The sequence below is a fragment of the Sceloporus undulatus genome, chromosome 2, assembly GCF_019175285.1.
Source record: "Sceloporus undulatus isolate JIND9_A2432 ecotype Alabama chromosome 2, SceUnd_v1.1, whole genome shotgun sequence".
NCBI classification, from domain to species: domain Eukaryota; kingdom Metazoa; phylum Chordata; class Lepidosauria; order Squamata; family Phrynosomatidae; genus Sceloporus; species Sceloporus undulatus.
This window is the reverse complement of record NC_056523.1, coordinates 44,224,009-44,246,369: the sequence shown is the minus strand read 5'-3', so window position 1 is coordinate 44,246,369 and position 22,361 is coordinate 44,224,009. Positions and strand designations below refer to the sequence as shown.

At 40.7% G+C, this 22,361-nt stretch overlaps 1 protein-coding gene across 1 annotated transcript in view; it reads left to right on the top strand.

Annotated features, from left to right (window-relative positions):
* SUMF1 (sulfatase modifying factor 1) overlaps positions 1–22,361 on the top strand; it is an 891,645-nt gene that overhangs the window by 88 nt on the left and 869,196 nt on the right. The window contains exon 2 of the mRNA XM_042448631.1: positions 1–23. Coding sequence (XP_042304565.1) covers positions 12–23 — 12 coding nt within the window. The 5' untranslated portion in view covers positions 1–11. The remainder of the gene's footprint in view (positions 24–22,361) is intronic.

The window sequence follows — 22,361 nt, the reverse complement described above, 5'->3', positions numbered from 1 at the left end:
AGGAGACCATCATGGGCGGGCAGGTAGGTAGGTAGGTGAGCAAGGAGGGGGAAGGGGCTGGAGAGGGGGGCAGGGAGGAATGAATTTTAACTTTTTCCCAGTGCACAAATCTAGAACTTGGGCTACTTGGAAGTAAGCGCCACAGGACTCCTTAGGATTCCAATGTAGTAGAATTCTTTGGGCATTTAATTTAAAGCCAGAACCAGGGAGCAGGGATGTAGCCAAGGGGTGGTGGTGGTGGTTCTTGGGGTATGGACCCCCCCTTCCATTAGAAAAATGAATGGTGTGTGCTGTTGCGCCGCTGCACCCAAACCCCATTATAATGGTGGCACTTAGTCTGGACCCCCCCCCCTTCCTAAAATCCTAGCTACGTCCCCGCAGGGAGACCCAGGGGCCCCACTGGAAAGGGAAACATAGCTTATTTTGCTGCAGCTGTTCCCAGAGGAAACACACTCATCTCACCATATTTGCGGCTTTGACATTTGCAGATTTGATTGTTCACAGATTTGATTAGTATTTCCTGCATGGCAGAAGGGGGTTGGACTGGATGGCCCTTGCAGCCTCTTCCAACTCTACGATTCTATGATTCTATGATTCTAGGACCTCCTCCGGTGCAACTCTATGGTCAACCTTCGCTAAAGGTTGCACTGAAAGACCTAGAGATTCCTAGAGAGAACACTCTACTAGGCCTTTGTAGCTCCTCCAGGGCAGTTCTATGGCCAGTGTTTGTCGGACGCTGACCACAGAGTTGCCCTGAAGGACCTAGAGATTCCCAAAGAGGTGTCCTTTCAGGTAAAAAATATGGTGTTTTTGTTATTTGCAGTTTTTCCATATTCACGGGGGTCTTATGCCCCTGACCCTAGCAAATATGGAGAGACAAATGTACATCCAAATTACTGGGATCCCAGATCCCCCAAAGAATCAGCCCTTTATAGTCCCTTGAACAAAGAAAACTACAAATCACATTTCGTTGGTTACATCTAAATTAAACCTTTACACCCCTGTATGTTCATTGGATGTCCAAATATTACATCTGGCGTACGTCCCTATCCTTCGTGGGTTATCCATCAGCCTTTCCAACTTGACCTTATGAAGGATACCCGCATCCACCTTAACAGTCCTCTCTATTTTGTTTTTTAAATTATGCTCTTGCTGAATTTTAATGCGTATTTTATTGTTTTAAAGGTGGGAGGGATTGGTGGTTGATATAAATTCTTATTGTTCATTGTAATTTTATTTTTGCTGTAATCCTCCCTTGATCTGCACGGAGAGGCAGGAAATATGAATAAACAAATTATTGTTATTGTTATTATAAATTGTTATCTACGTATTTAGTTTCATTGTCCTCAAACTGTCCCTTGCAGTACTTTCTTTATTTGGGTTAATATCCTGAGTTAGGCGCTACTGTATTTCCAAATTGTTTTACATTCCAGAAGAGGCTTTGGCATGACCTGAATTCCATCGTCCTGGCAACCTTTGCTTCTGAATACATTTCAATACTGTAATTTTCAACTCCTGAGCATAATAATAATAATAATAATAATAATAACAACAACAACAACAACGATTTATTTATAGCCCACCCAATCACGAAGAATCAGGGCGGGTTACAACAGTAAAGAAATTACTTAAACAAAATTCCAATTCAAATCTACCCTCTACACAAACAGTCTGGGAAATCAGTATTTCAAGGGAACTTTCAGCATCTTTGAGACTTACTGAAAGAGAGAAGTTAGTCGATTTGAGCTTTTGCAGACCTGAACCCACACAGCTGTGTTAGTCTGGAAAAACATAATCCAGTTTGAGCCTAGCATTGAGCCAGGGCATTGAAAGTGGTCTCAAACTGGATTATTTCTCCAGTGTGTTTTGGACCATTGTTTCAAGGGATCTTGCAGCACCTTTGAGACTATCTGAAAGGCAGAAGCTTTCTTAAACGAGAGCCTATATAGCCATTCTAGTCTCAAGAATCAGCATGCCAAGGGATCTTGCAACCGAAAGAGAGAAGCTGGCTGCATGAGCATTCCTAGACTTGAGCCTCCATAGTCAGTGTTAGTTTGGGAAATCAAATTTTCAAGGGATCTGGTAGCAACTCTATCTGAAAGGCAGAAGCTGGTAGCATGAATTTTTGAACCAATTTCTTTCAGGTAGTCTCAAAGGTGCTGCAAAATCCCTTTGCATACTGAATTCTGTGATACTTTCCCCCAATTAGCCGACAGTTTCTGCTGGTGACCCTCCCTCCCAGCCACTTTTTAATGGATGTTCTTCCGGGTTTTCAGGTATTTGGGTTCAATTTCTCCTAGAGATAGCTAGATGACTGAAGGATGAAAATATTTTCTTATTGTTTGTGATCACATTAATACATTGTAGTTTTTTCTCCTGCATCACATCTTCACAATCTTTGTTTATCTAGCTTGGCTAGCATGGTATGGAAATCTAGAAACCTAAGAACCACAGTCAAAGGGATTATTGGTGGTTTCATCAATGCCTAAGGCTCTGTCAAGGCTGTGAGCTTTTCAGGACTTGGTTCTGCATTTCTGGAACAGTCTTCTTTTGTATCTATGACTAGAGGAACATCTTAACCATTTTCATAAAGAGCTGAAGACCTTCCTCTTTTAATTCCCCAAATTAAGCTTCTGAGTGTGCCTAAGGCTGCTAAGAAGAGTACCAACCGGTGGGGATTTTACCCAAAATACGATGAGTTAACATCTCAGAGATTGAACTGTGTCCTCAGCCATCTGGATGACTGTAAGAAGTAATATTTGATGCAGTTGCCTAGGAACCAGAAACAGTCTCCCAATTCTGGCATTGCTGCTGAACTCTGATCTTTCCTCAAAAATGAATGGGTAAATAATATATGTTCCACATGGCTAAGTGTAGCTTGATAATGCTTCAGTTTCTTGGGATTGGAAGATTGATGTTTGTTAAACATTAGCAGAAGTACTAGCAAGTAAAACTGAGTTTAGAATGACTCCACTTAGTGTTAAAACAGAGCTCATTGCTGTGGCATGTTAATCCAGGGTTGTTAGTCCTCAATTTTTTTGGTAAAAATAATTTAGAACATCAAGCTTCCTTTTAATAATATAAAAGAGGGAAGATTTTGTTTGAAATCATGGCATATGTAACATTAATGATATTAGCATCTTTTTTGCAGTTATGATTACATTTTCCAGTCCATAATGCTACAAAGAGAGTTAAATAATAATAATAATAATAATAATAATAATAATAATAATAATAATATATTGGATTGGATCGAGGCAGGTAACAACAAACATAAGAACAATAAAAATAAAACACAACAAGCCACAAGTAAAAGCATAGGAAAACATATAAAATACAATTCCCTATATTCCTCCCACCTTAAAATACCATTAAAAATGACAGTTCCCAGCAGGAGAGTAGACATTCCAAGGAGGTCAATTTGGGAATGCCTGCCGGAAGAGATCCATTTTTATTGCCTTCTTAAAGGCCTCCAAAGATGTTATATGGCGGATCTTCTCCGGCAGGTCATTCCAGATTTTTGGAGCAGCAACAGAAAACGAAATAATTGTTGTAAAAATGTGGTACACACGATAGTAGCAAAACAAGAGTTTTCACTCTGAGGTCTCTTCATGACGATTTTAAAGGCACCCCAGTTTTTCACATGCTTGTAAATTAAAGATTTACGTTGAGGTGGAAACACATGAAGCTCAACATACTGCTTCAAACTGCAACTCCCAGCAATCCTAGTAAGCACCGCCAATGCCTACGAATGTTTGGGAGTTAAAGTAACACGTAGTAAGGTTAACAGAGGAGAAAGGTTTTGTATCATAGTTCAGTAGCTTGTAGTATCAAATTTTCCAAAAAAGTAAGTTAAACCATTTGAAAAGTTGCCTTTTAAAGAGTTGAAGAGTTGCCTTTTCTTTTACCGATTTAACTTTCATGGAAGCTCAACACATTCCACCTTCTTCCTATCCCTTATTCTGCCATTAGCCTACTGAGAGCAGTTCCGCTACAGAGAGGAGGAGGCGGAGAGAGGTAGCTGGGCGCAGCCATTAGCCTCTGCAGAAGCAGTTCCGCTACGAGCGGGCGGCGGAGGAGATGAGGTATGCTGGGCACCATTTAAGTGGTGACTGTTTAATTGTTTTTAAACCAGAAAGAGTTGCATTATCACACTTCAGTGACTACCTCGGAGTCAACTAGGGCGACTAGAAACTACTCTTTATTTCTTCTTCCAAATTTTATTTGTATTTTTATTTCATTTTTTTATCAAGAAATCTGAGCAAGAGGACAATTGATGAGCTCACTGACCACAGATGTTGTGAAAAAAACATATAAAGTGTTTTTCTGAGATTTTTTTTCCAGGATAACCCACAATCCTGTTCGTAATTCCTAAACTTTTCAGTAGACACTGACGAACCACGGCGTCACGCAAACACTGTGGATGTTGTCTTCTTGCAACAGAAGTGGAGAACTCACATGCCCAAGTCAAGGTAGCCTCTTGAGGAGAAATGCACATTGGAGTACAGTAGCTAAACTTCAGCAATAGGAGCAGGAGGATTCCGAACATCACAACTAACAACTGGAGAATACCAGCAAAGATGCTGAGCCGGGAGGTCACTTCACAAACAAGGCAGACCTGGAGGAAGTAACACAACATAGGCCAAGAAGGGATTGTTCGGGGCTTGCAGCTAGAATCAAATTCGAAGCTCTTTCCTACAAGAAGATAAAAGAGCAGCAGGGACAGACTCAGAGAAAGAGCAGGGACCGAGAAGTCCACCAGGAAAGCGCTGCTAAAACCTCAAGAGCGTGTGTGTAGTGGGGGACTCCGGAGAAGAAGAAGCATGATTTGTAGCTGACAATGTCTCAAGGGGTGTGTTGTCTCCCAGAAAAGATCGTGATGTGAAAAGAGGCTACAAAGACTGGTCAAGCCTATGACCTACCCTCCTTTTGTCCATTGAAAACCAATGATACTCAAACACCCGCAGAACCAGAAGGAATAGAGGCTATTTAGGAAGTGAAAGAATGATGCACAAAGTTGTCATCTCGTCTCTTCTCCACGAAGTGCACGGTCCAGAAGGAGAGGAAAAAATGCGGATTGAAACAAATGGCTCCGCAGATTGGCCGCCGAAACGTTTTGATTCTCGATCAGGGCTGCGGTTCCATAGGGACTCTTGCACGGCGGTTGCACTCACCGTGAAAGAAATGTCTTTGCCAACATCCAGAACTGATCATAGGGCTTAAACTGAGTCATAGGGAGACAAATTAAGGAAGGAGAACGAAAGGGCTGGAGAAAAAGTCAAACGAATAAGTAACAAGAAAAAAAAGTGCAAAGGACCACACATGAGCAAATAAAACTGCACAACAACAATAAAATGGACCCGTGTTGCGATCACTACACTATGACAGACATGGGAAATAAGCAAATGAACTTGAACCCTAGTACAGCAAACCAAAATGATATAATAGTATCACTGAAACTGTGGGATGAGTTCATATTGGAATTGGAATAGAGGGGTAAACCTTTAAAAGGAAATAGGCCAAACAGAAAAGGGGAGAATACCTATATATCAGAGATATCAACACCAGTGAAAGAATCCGAATCAATCAGGAAGCCAGGTGGAGAGATCTGATAAGAATCAAAGGAAACAACAGATGTAACGGTTGGAGTCACTAAACCCCCAATCGACTGAGAAATTGATATGTCTTCTAGAACAGATGACCACACAGTCCGAAAAAGAGATGTATGTATGGCGCTTCAAACTACCTGATATTTGCGGAAATCAAAACCAGCCACAATCCAAAGGCAGCAAATTCCCACTGCCTGAAGACCTATTCTGGTCAAAAGGTGAGAAGAGGAACAAGGGGGTCAAAGATTTTGGATCTTCCTAACCAAAAAGGATACTGGTTAAGGGGTGCAAAGTGGTGATCATTAGGTGGAAAGTGACCATGTCTCCTGGAGTTTGTTAACAATGGAAAAGGAGAAGCCAGGCAATCAAACATCATTCTAGACTTTAAGAGAGCAGATTTCAGTAAAAACTTAGAGAAGTATGAGGGTGATCTCGTGGCAGAAATACTAAAAGGGAGGAAGTTCAGCCGATGGGAGTTTCAAAGACTACGAAGCAAATTCAAACGTTCAATGAGAAAGAAAAATGGATGTGTCTCAAGAACCAAAGGTAACTTCAACCAGCTAAGTTGAAACAGAAACATTATAAGAATGGAAAAAAAGGGGAAAACACCAAAAAAGTCAAAGAAAAAGCAGGCATATGTAGGGTAATCGAAAACTAAGCGCAAACGACTCAGGCTGCTAAAGAGGTTAAGAACAAAAAAGGGCTTTTTGGATATTCCCAGCAAAAGGAAGAAGAAGGAAACGTTAGGGCCACTGCATGGAGATGCAAAATGTAACAAGAAAGAAAAAAGCAGAATACTCCACCCTTTTGCCTCATCTTCTCAGAAAAGGAAAAGGTGCTCAACCTAGTTAATGGAGCAGAGGACAAGAATAGGGGAATTTCAGCACAAATAAGTAAGAGATAGTAGAAAATACCTGTTATCTATGAATTTATTCTAACCAGAGAACAGAACTACTTCCAAGGGACTAAAGGAACGGCAAATGTAATATCGGAGCCATTGGCAAATCATATTTGAAACTCCTGGAAAACAGAAAGTGCAGCAGACTGGAGAGGCAAACATTGTCCCATCTTCAAAAAGGGAAAAAAAAGGATCCCAACAATTATCGACCATCAGTCTGACATCAATACCAGAAAACAAGTTCCCATGACAATGCAACAATTGTAAAATTGGGCTAGACAAAGTACTGTTAAATGGATTAATGGTGACCGGCTGAACCCAAAGGTGCTCAACAAGGCTCTTTTTCATCCTGAAAGAAGTGACCAGTGGGTCCCACGGCTCTGTCCTAGCCCAGTGCTATTCAAACTTTATCAATGCCTGGATACAGAATGGAGCATACTTATCAAATTGCAGATAACACAAAGGGAAAATAGCAATACTCCAGAGGACAGGATCAAAATCAAAAGATCTGAATAACTAGAACTGGCCAAAGCTAAACAAAAAAAATTCAACACAGAGAAATAGGGACTGCACTTAGGAGACAGAAAAAATAAATCACAGATATAGGAGGGTGACACATGGTGAATGGAAATCAGTGAAAGGGATCTAGATCCAAGTAGCGATAAGTTGAACATGATAAACAGTGCGATGGGCAGCTAAAAAAGCCAAGCAATTTACTGCATCAAATAAAGATATTGTCTAGAATCAAGAGAAGTATTGTGCTATTTATTCTGCTCTGGTCAGGCCCAACCTGGAATATGTGTACAGTTGTGCACCACAATTCAAAAGGACCTTGAGAAACTGGGTGTGTCCAAAGAGGGCGACTAAATGATAAAGGCTGGAAACGTGCCCTATGAGGAACGCTCAGGAGCTTGGGATGTTTAGCTGGAGAAAAGAAGGTTAAGGGGTGATATGATAGCTCTGTTTAAATATTTAAGGATGTCATATTGAGGAGGGAGCCAGCTTGTTTTCTGTGCTCCAGAGACTAGGACCCAGAGCAATGGATGCAATCTCAGGAAAAGAGATTTCCACCTCAACATTAGGAGAGCTTCCTGACAGTAAGGGCTGTTCGACAGTGAAACACACTCCTCGAAGTTAGTGGAGTCTCCCTCCTTGGAGGTCTTAAGAGAGGCTGGTGGCCATCTGTCGGGGATGCTTTGTTTGGATTTCCTGCATGGCAGGGGGTTGGACTGGATGGCCCTTCGGGTCTTTCCAACTCTATGATTCTTGATTCTATCTAAAGAGAAATTTTGAGTGGCAAACCAATGATAATAGAAAAATTTAGAATCCGGGTGCATAAGAAAAATATAAAATTTTCAAATATAAAAAAAGGCACAGAGCTGTATAGATTAGATCCATGTGCAAATATCTAAAAAATACAGTGTGACATACAAGAGCCCTGCCTCTCGACTTCCCAATGGGCTCTGACCACAACTCAAAAGCCCCACCCCCAGTCTCATTGTTTGGCCCCGAAAATTCATTGCTGCTCACTGGCATACAGTTGCCTCTGTGTCCAGGATTATTCACAAATTCAATTACCCACAGTTAAAAATATCACAAAATAAATAATCCAAAGCAAACAATGATTTGCCATTTTATAAAGGACCATTTTATGCAGGTTATACGTTAGTGGAATTAGCATCCATGGACTGTGGTATCCACAGTGGGTCTGAACCAAACCCAGCAAAAAATACAAGAGCCCACTGTAACGTAGCCAATTCACACAAGAAAAACAGATTCAAAAACAAGGTATGTGGCCTAATATTTTTCATTTCAAGTAAATCTCTTAACAACAAATGTCTCACAAAAGAGCAATTGACAAACTCCATCCACTCCAGTTAGTGTTTTCGTTTGCTTTCACTGTTCAAGGTTTTAATATGTAAATAAATGATTTGACATCTGATTACCTTTGCAGCCCCTTAAGAAAAACTGATGTCAATGAGACATGTTTGTATTCTATTTTGCTCTGAGACAAAAAGAAAAGGTGGCACAACAGTCTGAAAAAAAAAAAAAACTGAGGGTGACATGATGTGCTCTTAAAATCTCGGCTGTTCCTGATGCCTCAAGGGTGAATTAGATTAATGGCTAAGTTCTGGAAGTAGATTGAATGAATATAGAAGGACCTTCTACAGTGACAATGGTTTAGCAATAGAATCAAAGGCCTAGAGAGGGTGGGCTACTGCCTCTGAGTCTTCAGAAGGGCAAATGCAAGTATCTACGTGCTTCTTACTGGAGTCCTCACTGAGCAGGAGGTTGGTCTGGCCCATGAACCCCTTCGGTGATTTTATGATCTGTGAAGCTAGCCAAGTCAAAGTATTCAAAAAATATGCTGTAGCTTGGTTTGCTGAGTGTTCCGAGCCATGTGGAACCACATCGATGATGCTCAAGTCCATTAATACAATGGAGTAGTTAAATTGTTCCCTTATATGAAACGGCAAAATCGAGGTTTGCATTGGAATTTATTTTTTGATTTTTCAAGCGTGGTGGTGATCCTTGGATAAAGAATCCTGGAATGAAGGCTGAAACGAACTAAGAAGACTACGTTGGAGAACAGGGAGCCCAAAAAATTTTCACAACCCTGCTTTTAGGCTCATTGGGGAAGGGACACTTTGGTCTGACAGTAATATGAAGTAGAGCACATGCCAGTTTGCAAGAGCAAATAGAGGGTGTCCTTCTTTCTCTCAAAAAACCTTTCTTACCATCTGCCCTTACTGCCTATCTGTCTCACACCTTTGTCTAAAATAGTCTGATTCAGGTATTAGAAAAACACTTAGCTGTCACTGAATAGGAGAAAGGGCAAAAAGATGGATGTGGACTTTTTAAAAAAATTAAGATAATATTCTAGAATGGGTCCACATTGCTGATTAAAAATTTCATAAATATGAACTGCAAGCGTGGATTGATGCCTCAGATACTTCTGGTATTCTTTTTGTTTGTATAATGTACTGTTATTTGCTAAGTTATATGCACTTTCCTAGTGACTCAAGGGAAAAAGCCTTTCTTACATTTCATCCTCATAACTACCTTTCTTAAACGACGGCCAACAAAATGGACTCACTCAGATCACACTGAGTTTCTGTTCAGTCTGAGTAAGAGCTCAGGTTTTAAAAAATATATTAGAGTTCTACAAAACATCTAGCATTCCCATCTGAAGACTTTTCATTGATTGACAGCTCACAGCTGAGCTAAACATACACATTAATGTTCCAAATCCTCCTAGTGGAATCACTCTTAAGGCAATTTCCTTTCTTCAATTTGTGTCGACAGTAGAAGCAAAGAGACAATCTACGACCTGACTAGACTCTCGTACTGTTAAACAAGCGTATTAATCAAGAAGGCAAAGCTAAAAAAAGTAATAGAGAAGCCAAATATGGTTTGCTACCAAGCAACATCTTTTTGGCAGAACTGATGTCATAAATGTATTCAAACTAGAAAACTTACTTTCAGACAGGTCCTCAAATTAAATGTCCGGTAAAAGGGTGATATCTGTGAATGATAATTGCATTCTCCTAAATACTGTATAAACCTAAATGATTAAGTGATGGTCGAAAGTGAAATTGTAGCAGAAAGAAGTACAGGATGCACATTCATTTTACTTTCATAGGAGAAAAAAAAAAACCACAACGCCACCAGTCCACTCCCTCCTGCCATGAAATTCACAACAAACATCCCTGAAAGATGGCCATCCAGCCTCTGTTTAAAACCTCCAGGAAGAAAGAACCACCACGCTCCAAGGGAGTGTATCCACGTCAAAGCTCTTTGCTGTCAGAAGTTCTCCTAATTGAGGGGATCTCTGTTCCTGTATTGCATCTGTCTGGGTCCTGTCACAATCTACAGAACGAGTTGCGCCAGATTTCTTTATCTGGCACCTCAATTTAACCCACTTGGAATTTAGACGACAGAAACAAGAGTTGGAAGGACCACAAGGCCATCTAACCAACCTTTGCATTCAGAAATAAATACAAAGCACTCCCAAGATGCCCATCCAATTCTAGTTAAAACCTCCAAAGAAGGAGTTACCACCCCTAAGGAGCCTATTTCAGTGTTTCCCCCAATCTGGTTCTTCAGTTTTTGGACTGAATCTCAGAAGTCTAAGCATTTGGCCAAACAATCAGGATTTGGGACAAGCCCCATTGATTATGGATTAAAACAGATCATTATTGCTGCTCCATAAAGTGTTATGCATTGAATTATTAGATAAGACGGTACTGAAAAAAAACAAAACTCACAGCCGATGGATTTCCATCTCACTTGTTCAATCAACAGCCTTCAAATACAAAGAACTCCAAATTTTTCTGCCTAGAAGGGAAAGAGATGGGAGAGAAAGGGAAGCATCCTTAATCAATCAGAAGCCAGTTTGTTGTCAATACTTTTTATCCCAAATGCCAGAAGAAGCCTCAAATTAGATAATAAGAAACAGTGCCTACTAACTTCTGAATGCAAGTCAGCATTCCTGTAGAAAAACAATTACTACATAGATGCAGAGGAGAAAAGATCACTTACTCAAAAAAATTACATATTCCTAAAATTGTACAAAAAAAAGGAAAAAAAAACGATCCTATTAGAGAAGAGGTAAGTTGTCGGAGATGTCACTTTCCACTTTCACCAATCAGAAATATTTAATGGCCCAATTCATGAGGAACAAGAAGAAGAAGAGATGAGAGGAGGAAAAAAGGAAAGCAGCAAAGAACAGAAAAATAGCAAAAAGAGCCGTGAAGAAGCTCTTAAGCGCTAGAAACAAACCATAGGTGCTTGCACAGACTATAGAAAGATATTAGTTCTCTGAAAAAGACTGCTACCTTGTAGACAAATAATAAAATGTGTTTAAAGGCATTTGGAGTTCTCACTTTACTGGATGTTTTTCTGTCTTCCCACACTTCATGCACTGCATCATATTTTAGACATGAAAGCTACCAGGCTTAATGTTAAGCACTTTGGGAATAAAATCCTTCTTCAGCAATGTTGCTAACTATGCTGCATATAACTGCCCCACTTAAACCTAAATGTGACAAGAAATATCTCACGAGCTCAACACAGGACTGCAGTCTTAAGACAGCTGTTGGGTCACCAGTCGTTATGTATTAAAGCTGTCCACTAAGGCTGGGCTTCTGTGTGAACTAAGGAATTCCTAAACCCTTTTCAGAGACAAACCACCCATTTTAGATGTCAATAATCCACTGTAACCTAGCCACTGATTACATTTGACTCCATTCCGAGTTCACACTTTTTAAAAAAATTATTTAAGAAAGGTACCCCCCCCCTTCAAAAGAATTCCCTCTCTGTACTGAAAAAAGTATTTTTTAAAAAGCTCAGTTATAGCACAAATGGATGTATGAGATCTAAAATGGTGTGCCGGTGTCATAAAACTGGCTAAGGACATTCCTCAGGTTTCAACACAGGACCAAAAAAAGGGGATCCAGTTAAAGTAATAAAACTAGTTGAGTCAAACAAACTAACTTGAAACTGCAAATCGGGCAATGAGCCTATTTGCTTATTGTTCAAAATATACATATTATCCTTATGCGTTTATCGAAGCAGTGATATCAGAACTCAAAAGTCCCAGTGTACTTAACTTATGCAGGGTAGTTTTCTGGAACAGTGTGGCTAACAACATCACAAAACAACAGCTTTAAAAACGGCAAGTATTTACCATGATATTTTAGGTAAAAATTCCTTATACTAATATAGCGTCTTTGCAATGTCTGTCTTCCAAAAATAGGAATACAACCAATCCTCCCACCCACCAGGCATGGTGGAGGGGATGGGAAACTTCATCCTAACACCTGAGGGCTGGTGGAACAGCTGCAAATATCATCAGAAACAGTTACACAAGGAGAGTCTGGAATCTACACAGCTTGGCACATGAGAACCTTGGTTCTTCCTTGCTTCCTCAGACTACGAAGTATGGGGCAATGTCCTGATAAATCTCAAGAGACAAACAGATTATTTCTCCCAATCTCCTACAGAGATAAGAAACAGAATACATGCCGTTTCATAATTGCTCCAGTAAAGACCTGCTTTCTTTCCACCAGATTTTTGATCAGTTAGTACAGTACAGCCTTTAGAAGGTCCCTGGAAACTATTAAAGGATCTAGAAACCACTTTCTGTTGTTAAAAAGTAGCTCAGAAAAGAATTCAATTATTTATTTTTAACAAACGTCTTTACATATTGCGCTAAAATTTCTTCACTTGAAAGAGTACAAATCAGTACCCAGTATTCTGATTAGGAGCTTCGGGTATGGTAAGCACATCTAGAATTGAAGCAAGATAATCATTCCACATAGAGATATGAGACAAAGAACTCTGCTGGTATAGCTCTCCACCACTGAAGATACAGAACAGATAGAAGAAGAGGGATACCCAGCAAGGTCATTGAACAAAATAGTAGGGAGGGCTGGGAGGGAAAGTGCAGAGGAGGCCAAAGGACAATTTGGTAGCTAACTCTCCCAAATAGCTCAACGTTCCACACCATCTCTCTCAAATGCATTGCCAGTGTACATGTATACCTGAATTGCAATCAGGATATGACTGCACCATCATCTGAGGGCCAAATTCTCCATCTTAAGGTATAAAACCGTATTAATGTATTATAGAAAGTAAACTCCCCATAATGATTAGTATAGATTTCACTATACATTCAGGTCTGCTTGAATATTCGGCGTTCATGTGTACATATGGCAGTATATCATTTACACCTACCTCTGGAGATAGCCATGGCATCACAAAACTTTCAAAATTGTATGCTGACTCTAGCGATCCTGAAAAATGTTGATGTGGATTTCCTGTGGCCATTCCCATCTTGTCGTAAGCTGGCTCACAGTTCCCATTGAAAACACTCAGCCGGATAGATTCCCTGCAAATCCATGACTTCATTACGAATCTACTAACAATACTTCCCACTGTCTTTTACACTGCTGATCCTGAGCAGTTAAACCTCTTGTATGGCTACTGCTGTCAAAGTTCAAAATGCACCCGACCAACATTTTAATACCAGAAGTTTTGGCATGAAGAAGTTCAATGTCTGATAAATGAGATACGGTGCTGAGACAAAAAGATCTCAAATGTAACTGCAGACAAACACAAAAAAAACTAAATTCTACCAGTATGAACTGAAAGACCATAATTGTAAATCAACATTACTAAATTACATTGTTCATTGGCTACTTTAATTGAACCCAGTTTTAGTCAAAGACATTGACAGAATAAAACAAAGGATTAAAATCACAAGTAGGAGATGGGTGAACAGCATCAGATGTGAATGTGTATTTCAAAATAAGCCCTGAAGATGCAAGAAAAAACCTTAACAAAATGCATAGAAGACTCTTGCACAAAGCTGCAGGAATGACCAGTACATATGATCAGGCAGGGAGCCATTTCACACCAGCAAACAACACAATAAACATGCAACAAAACCTGGCACACAACAAACCGGACCAAGATTAAAAAGTGTTCATTATTATATAACCCATCCACATTGTCCAATTACAAACAAACATTATATTTCTTAAACAGATTGTTTATTTGCCAACTATATGAACCATACCTAATGAAAAAACAGAACAAGAAAATGTCCAAAAATATGTTAATGAAGATGCTGTGAGCATCTGTTGGCTGCAGAATTTGATGCATCTCCCAGTTCTTGTATTCTTTAGGAGGGGCTTATGACTGCCCATGCAATTGCATTGAGGACGACAGTGAAACACTGTCTTGGAATAAGGCAGATATAAAAATTAATGATTGACTGACTGAATACTAATACTATAACCGAAATATTCCCGATAGGAGATTTAATTGAAGACACCACACAGATATGCATATACACTAAAATGATACAGTATATACGGTCCAATTTCGCCTAGTCATGACTCCCAAATCCTGCAGCTACAGTCAAAGAAAATCAGCTTCACAATCCACTTTATCTAGTTAAATGCACATTTATTCTTGCTGCAGTCTATTTAATGTGAGTGCAATCCCAAGACTGAGGCATAGCCATTTGTCCTTCAGCCTCAGTTTTAAAATGCTATAAGGTTTCAGTGTTTAGCTCTTCTGTTCTCTTTCTTCTCTTCGTTTTCTTTTGCATTCTTGTCACTCCAGTTAGTCATCAACAATAATGTGGATTTTCCAAAAAAGTAAACCAGAAAATTGTCCAGTGTTCTAAATTTGTTATCTGATTTATCAGTTTGGTTGGGGTGTTATATTCTTTAACACATTCAAAGCTTTTATGAGAACATTATTCTATTGGCATGTTTGTGATAATGAAAAGAGAATATCTATAATTCCCTACATTTAACAAAAAGAGCCTATACTGAAAAATGCTTTTTAAGGACTCATACTTGAACAGACCTGCACCTGATATTTTGTATTGTGTGTGTGTGTGTGGGTATTGTATATATACACACACACAACACACACACACACACACACACACACACACACAGCGACCCTTGTTATATGCGGAGTTGGTTCCAAATCCCCCCGTGTATAACAAAATCATGTATGCCTCAAGTCCCATTAAATAATAATGACATAGCAACAGGTGTCCCTTATAAAAAATGGAATATCAAGCTAAATTTAATTTTTTGGGACATTTTCAAACCGTGTATGCTTGAATCCGTGTATAAAAAATCGATGTATAAGAAGGGCCGTTGGTGTGTGTGTGTGTGTGTGTGTGTGTGTGTGTATATAAATTTTAGTCAAAAAATTAACCTCCAAAACAAAAAACAATTGGGTCAATTTATGTTTTAAACTTTAGTCTATATAACACAATTTATTTGTTTTAGCAAGATGGTTTTTCATTGTTTTTTAAATGAGTATTGTAAAGTTTTAAACTGATTGTATCTGTGCCATCTTGGTCCCTTTCCAGGGGAAAGGTAGCAAATAAATGAAATAAATAATAAAATAATAAAAATTCAAGGGTTAAAGTAGGGTACGGTATTTTACTCTAATTTTTTTAAAAAGGAGCAATCCACTTCTCTGAGTAGAATGTCAAAGGTGACAGCTTAATCCATCCTGAGATACCCCCCACCCCCCCAAAAAGCTCTGCCTGGTGCCAATTCGACCTTTTTGAATCCTGGGTGGAAAAAAGGCAGTGAAGCTCTTGGTGCTACACCTCAAAGGAGCGCTAAGAAGAATCATCTTTGAAGGATCTGAATAAGACATATGAGGGAGAGAGAAGGCTGGCCAGTACCAGCAGGGGCTGGCCTGAAGAAGGAGGCTCCTCCTCCCCCAACTGTCATCTTTCGGCCTCTGGGGAAGAGAAGGCTGGCCCAGTACCATCAGGGCTGGGCCTGAAGAAGAGGCTCCTCCCTCCCTAACTGTCATCTTTTCGGCCTCTGAGGGAGAGAGAAGGCTGGCCCAGTACCATCAGGGGTCTGGCCTGAAGAAGGAGGCTCCATCCCTCCCCAACTGTCACTTTCGGCCTCTGAGGGATGAGAGAAGGCATGGCCCGTACCATCAGGGGCTGGCCGAAGAAGAGGCTCCTCCCTCCCTAACTGTCATCTTCGGCCTCTGAGGGAGAGAGAAGGCTGGCCCAGTACCAGCAGGGCTGGCCGAAAGAGGCTCCTCCCTCCCCAACTGTATTCTTTCGCCTCTGAGGGGAGAGAAGGCTGGCCCAGTACCATCAGGGCTGGCCTGAAGAAAGAGGCTCCTCCCTCCTGTCATCTTTCGGCCGTCTGAGGTGAGAGAGAAGCTGGCCGTACCATCAGGGGCTGGCCTGAAGAAAGGGCTCCTCCCTCCCACCTGTCATCTTCGTGCTCTGAGGGAGAGAGAAGGCTGGCCAGTACCATCAGGGGCTGGCCTAAGAAAGAGCTCCTCCCTCCCCAACTGTCATCTTTGGACTTGAGGGAGAGAGAAGCGGGACCAGTACCATCAGGGGCTGGCCTGAAGAAAGAGGCTCCCCCTCCCTAACTGTCCTCTTTCGGCCTCTGAGGGGAGAGAGAGGCGGCCCAGTACAGCAGGGGCTGGCCTGAAGAAGGACGCCCCCTCCCCAACTGTCAATCTTTCGGCCTCTGAGGGAGAGAGAGGCTGGCCCAGTACCACCACGGGGCTGCATGAAGAAAGAGGCTCCTCCCTCCCTAACTGTCATCTTTCGGCCTCTGAGGTGAGAGAAAGGCGTGGCCCAGTACCATCAGGGGCTGGCCTGAAGAAAGAGCTCTCCCTCCCTAAATGTCATCTTTCGGCCTCTGAGGGAGAGAGAAGGCTGGCCCAGTAACAGGGGCTAGCTGACGAAGAAGAGCCCTCCCTCGGTCCATCTGCCTTGGTCCAGGCCTCAGAGGGAGAGAAGAATGCGGACCTGATTCCCTCCCCCCCCCCTCACCATTCCTTTTCCTCCTTTTGTGTGTGTCTTTTGATTGTAACTGTGGGCAGGGAATTGGTCTGTTATCCCATTTTTGTAAACCGTCGGATTCCCAGTGATGGGCGGTATTAAAAAAAACTATATTATTATTATTATACTATTATTTTATGTATGTATGCCTGCTTTCTGGGTTAAAATCAGGCAGAGTTATACACATTAAAGGCTGTAATCACTGCTAACATAGGCGCGGGACAGGCCACCCGAAAAGGGTAGCCTGTCAGCGGCCTATTTCCTCCAGAGGGAAGCGCAACCGCTAAACCATGCAGCTTACCTTCGGAGGAAAAGAAACCTGGAAAAGGGTCTTTTTGTACCGCAGGGCTGAACTAACGATGTGCGCCACATACCAATGCGGCACCGATGTAACGGGGCGGCCACCATTGTTACGGTGCCATCCTGTGCTAGGGTTAGGGACCGTGCGGGTTTCCACACAGTCCCTAACCCTAAAATCAGCACCAGCGTGTTGCACTTTGTCCGGTCTGCAGCAGCACCATAGTTGCAATTTCTTCTTTCTTCTTTCTTTCCTTTTTTTTTTTTTTTTTTTTTTTTTTTTTTTTTTTTTTTTTGCTGTACATCTTTTTAACATGTGCACATTCCCTAGCCAACTTCTGTGCCGGTCAACTTCCCCACATCACACAGCCACAATTTATTGTAGTTCCTCCTCATCCATCCAACACAAACAATTATGCTTCCCAGAATTTTATAAGTCTTTGGCATCATTTTCCTTTGCTTCATCCTTTAAATATCTTTCTATATGCTCCTAAGTTTACCCTCACTATACCAGCAACGATATCAAAATCCAAATTTTGGCCCCCAACCTGCAATTCACGTATAATGAAGTCAGGTATACACAGTAAATCAACACTTTCATTTGCTGATGTATAGCTGTATATTCACTCACACATTTTGTTCTATTTATGAGTTCCAAATCAGGTTGAGGAAAATCTGATTCACTATACTGAACATTTATTTTACTAAGCAATGGAGATCTTGGCTACTTATGACTGACTCAAAAGCAAAATATTTGCAAAACAGAAATGAGATTAGCATGTGTTTCATTTGGTATCTACTCTAGTGCTCAGAACTTTCCAATGCTTGTCTCCTTAGAAGAGCAATTTAGAGTTAAAATTCTATATTTAAAACTTTACTTGACTTCAGTGCAACACAGCCCAAGCAAACTCAGATACACACAGATATAGATGTAGTGGGGACATTTTTCATGAAAAAATATATCATTGGAAAATTTTGTTTTTGCCATTACATCTCAGATCATCCTCATCCCACTCCCTGCTCTGTCATAATTGCCAAATTTCTCGATGAAAACCAGGACACTGTGGCCAAGCAACAATGTGTGGTCAAGATAGGAAGTACTATGAAGAAAACTGGCACACAAACTAGGAAGGACGCGTTTCCTTGATTGACCAACTAGGACGGGCCAGATTTCTCCTCTCCTATCCTCTTCCCCTCCCCCGAGTTATAATGGGAAATCAAACTCATTTTTAACACTTGCATACCGTTTTGTGTTATGTGTATATGTTATTGTTTGGCTGCCCTCTATTTGTTATGGTAAGTGTGTGAGACAGCAGCTGCTGAGCTGCAAGTGTGTGGTGTGTTTTAAGTCATTTCTGACTAAAGGGGACCCTAAGACAAACCTATCATGGGGTACTCTTAGCAACGATTTGGCTCAGAGGAGTTGCTTTGCCTTCCTCTGAGGCTGTGAGAGAGTGATTGCTCAACTTAGCTAGAACAAATCTGCAAGTTTTCTTCCATTTTTTGTATTTCATCTCCCCCCGCTTCATGTTTTCTACCAGGAGCACAAGACCCTTCCCTCTGCTGAACTCTGCACCTTTCAGCTCCAGGAGGAACTGATCTCAAACTGCTTTCAGTCAGTTCAGCCCTGCACAATGACAGCCTTATTTTTTTTAGGTGTCACAGCCTCACTTTGAGTGACAAGCAAACACTGGAAGTAATTTTTCCATCCAAGTTTTGGTTTATTGCGTGTGGCATCTATTAATTATAAGCCTCATGTGACTCCGTCCGTCCGTTGCCTACGAGCTGTGTTCCCCCTACCACTCATACAGCCATCATGTAATGCCCAGCTGGCAGGATTGTGTGCTATTCTTGCTACCACGTTTGTGACTCTGTCTTCAGGCATATGTCTTTGCATTATTCCTAATTCCTTATCAGTCTTATGAAGGTCTCTGCTGATGCATGAAAGCACAGTCCCTTGTGGGGAGGAAGAAAAATACATCATATTACATTGAACAGTTCTACCTTTTTCATGGTGATTTGTTAGATTTTACCATCTCATGGCATAGTTCATCATTCCTTTGTCATTCTCTGCTTGACCTATTTGAAAAAAAAAGTCCTTGCTACTGTCTTACTTATAGCCAGTCTCAGCTCATTTTCAGCTTAGCTTTGATTACTTTTGATTCCTGCAAAGTTGGACTACACATCTGCCATTTTGCTGGTGACTTTTCTTCCTCCCATTCTTTCTACTGACCTTTTTCTTTTACTTCCTCATTCGAGCTTCACTATGAGCTACCCGGCTTTTCACGTATCCCATTTCTTCCATGAATGTTTGTGATTGTATTTTAAGCAATTCCTCATGAAAATCACACCAACGAATCTTTTTCCTTGTATTCCCCAGGTTCTGCAAATATTCCAGCTTGAAAAATAACTTTCCTGAAACCAAGATTTGTGTATGACATATCCTCTTTGACTGTCTTACAATATGAACTGTAGTATTACATGGACACTCCCCTAAAGTGCCAACTGCTTTGATCCAGTGACCAACTCCTCTTTATGGTTAGGATCAAGTACAAGATTGCTGTCCATTGTACCTTTCTCACCTTTTGAAAGTTGAAACTTCCACTTTGAAGATGAAACTATCTGTCGGCATACCTATGCTTAGCACGCCTGTTCCCTTACAAATATCAGGATAAACTGATGTTCCCCATGATACCATCTTTCTTTTTGGAGATTCTGAGAGTTGTTTCCAAATGCATCACTTGTCTTGGTTTGGGTGGATCGTGTTGTATGAGTAGGGAGTTGGACTCAATGGCCCATGAGGCCTCTTCCAACTCTCTGATTCTATGACTCTATGACAAAATATCAATAACAAACAAGTTTTACGTTGATGTGGTGCCGTTCTATTCATTATATACTTATATATTACAAATATATTATAATATACGCTAAATATACAGGGGAGCTAGCATTTTTAGGAGTCTGAGTACTGGACTAGGACTCTGGGAGACCAAGATTCAAATCCCTGTTCAGTCCTGAAGCTCACTGATCACTCTCTCTCTCTCAGCCTATAAAGAGGCAAAGGCAAACCCCTTTGATGATCTAGCCAAAGAAAATTCTTTGGAGTTGACTTAAGGCATGTAAAACACTACACCTACATTCAAATACATTTATAAAAAGCAGTAGCTCCTATTGTATCTTCTCTGCATCCTATAAGGAGGATTTGGTTGAGCAACCATGACCATGAATGTGATGCTGAGGAGGTTAGGCCTACAAGTCCTACACCCTCACTGTTTACTGCACTGGGTTCTGAAGTTGTGTCTTGGTTACGAAGGGCTCGGTTCCACCTCCATTCTCCGCCATTGCTTTCCATGGTGAGTTTAGAAAAGATGCTGTCTCTTAGAGTGGTCTGCCGCAAAGGTGTTTTAGGAGATACATGAAAAGTGAATTTGCAAAGCACTATGTACTGAAAGAACTATTAAGGACTGAGGAAAATGGTACCATTACTGCCAATGCTTAAATATCCCAAGGACAAAGCAATCTTATCATGTTTTAGCTGCCACTCATTTATCTCCACATATTTGTTAATGGCGCTTATGACTTTGGAACAACTTTGGCTCCAGTGAAAGCAATTTCCCATTTACGAAGAGCTTTCCACTGATACGTTTCTGTGCTTTATGCCATAAAGATATTATTAGTTGGCTATTCCAACTTTTACCACTCATTTTGACCAAGGATAAAATTATTTGTGAGTGTCATTCCTCCCTGCTTTCCCAGTTATTTATCTGTACAATAGACAAAAACCCTAGGATGTGAGTTAATGCATTAAAGAATACAATGAACTAATTGGCTGTCATTTGATATCAAAACAAGAAAAATGGGGTTGTAAACTACATTTTGTTTTATATAGACCTTTAAATCATTCAGTTACAAAGTAAACATTTTACAAAAAATTTTTTAAAACCTCAAGTCTCTATGTAGGCTGAAATATATCAAGAAATGAGCATCCTTATGTTTGTTTGATAAACATTCTCATGTAATCCAGTGTTCACAATTACTGATTGAATTGTATATATTACATGTTTACAGTACAGTCTGCTTCCAGTTTTTTCCCTAGCAGCTGAGTGGTGTGTCCTCACCTCATTGTGGGGATCCCCCCCAAGCTGGGTACAATTGACAGCTCCCCACTGAAGAGGAAGCAAGTCAGTATGTGAATGCTGAACAACATCCAAATGTAGCATTGAAACCAAGAGTGGACACCTAATGCATGGAGGAGCTGGATTCACCTACCTGAGCCCTCCATGGACCATTTTAGGTCAAGGATATGGGACCTGTCCATGATGTCTTCTGGTTTCTGGCTTGGTGAGTTTCTATCTTGTGCTTGGCTGGAAGCCAGAGTTTTCTTTTGCTCATTTCTTTTCCTGTGCTGAAAGGAGAAAGAGATATAGAAGCTTTGCTTCAAGTATTGATGAGAGGGGAAGATATTGCTGCTACCTCCAATCTATGATTGAAAATATTGGGGAATTCTTTCTTCCAGAGAGTGTAGGACTTGACGCGAAGAGTGGCATTGAGCAATCTCATCAGAGAGCTCCACTGCTACAAATCCCAGGATGCCTCATGGCAGTTAGAGTGGAACTAGTGCTATAATTGTGTGGTAGAACAAATGAGTTCAAGTCAGAAAAAGAGAGAGGAAGAACCTAAAGGATTTGCAGCTAAGTCTGGTGGGGGGGTCCATCGTTATCAGTCTCTGCTCTATGGATGTGCTGAATACTGTGAAAAACTGAACACCAGTGTTGATACAATACATACTGGAGCATGAACATTAACAGTTAATGTTGAAAAAAAAAATTCCATGTAGGTACATAATTACAGGCATGCTAAAATAAGAATTTCAAGACAACATGAGCCTTGAGAGGCCATCTTCTGCTGTGCACTGGCAGATATCTGCATAGCTTACATCATATGGGATGATCAGTTACCGAGAATAAAAAAAATGGGAAGGTAGGAATATGGTTTTGGTTCTTCTGCCTTAATGGTTTGATGCTCTGCTGTGTGTTTTGCAGTGATATCTGAAGACCAAGCTATTAATTGTGATTGCGAAGCCAACTTGAAACTGTATTTTACTGTAGTGAGTCAGCAAGAACTGAAAAAAGATGGCAGTCTGTCATTCATGTTCTTTCATTGTTGTGTGTTTTATTTAGATCAAAACACCCTA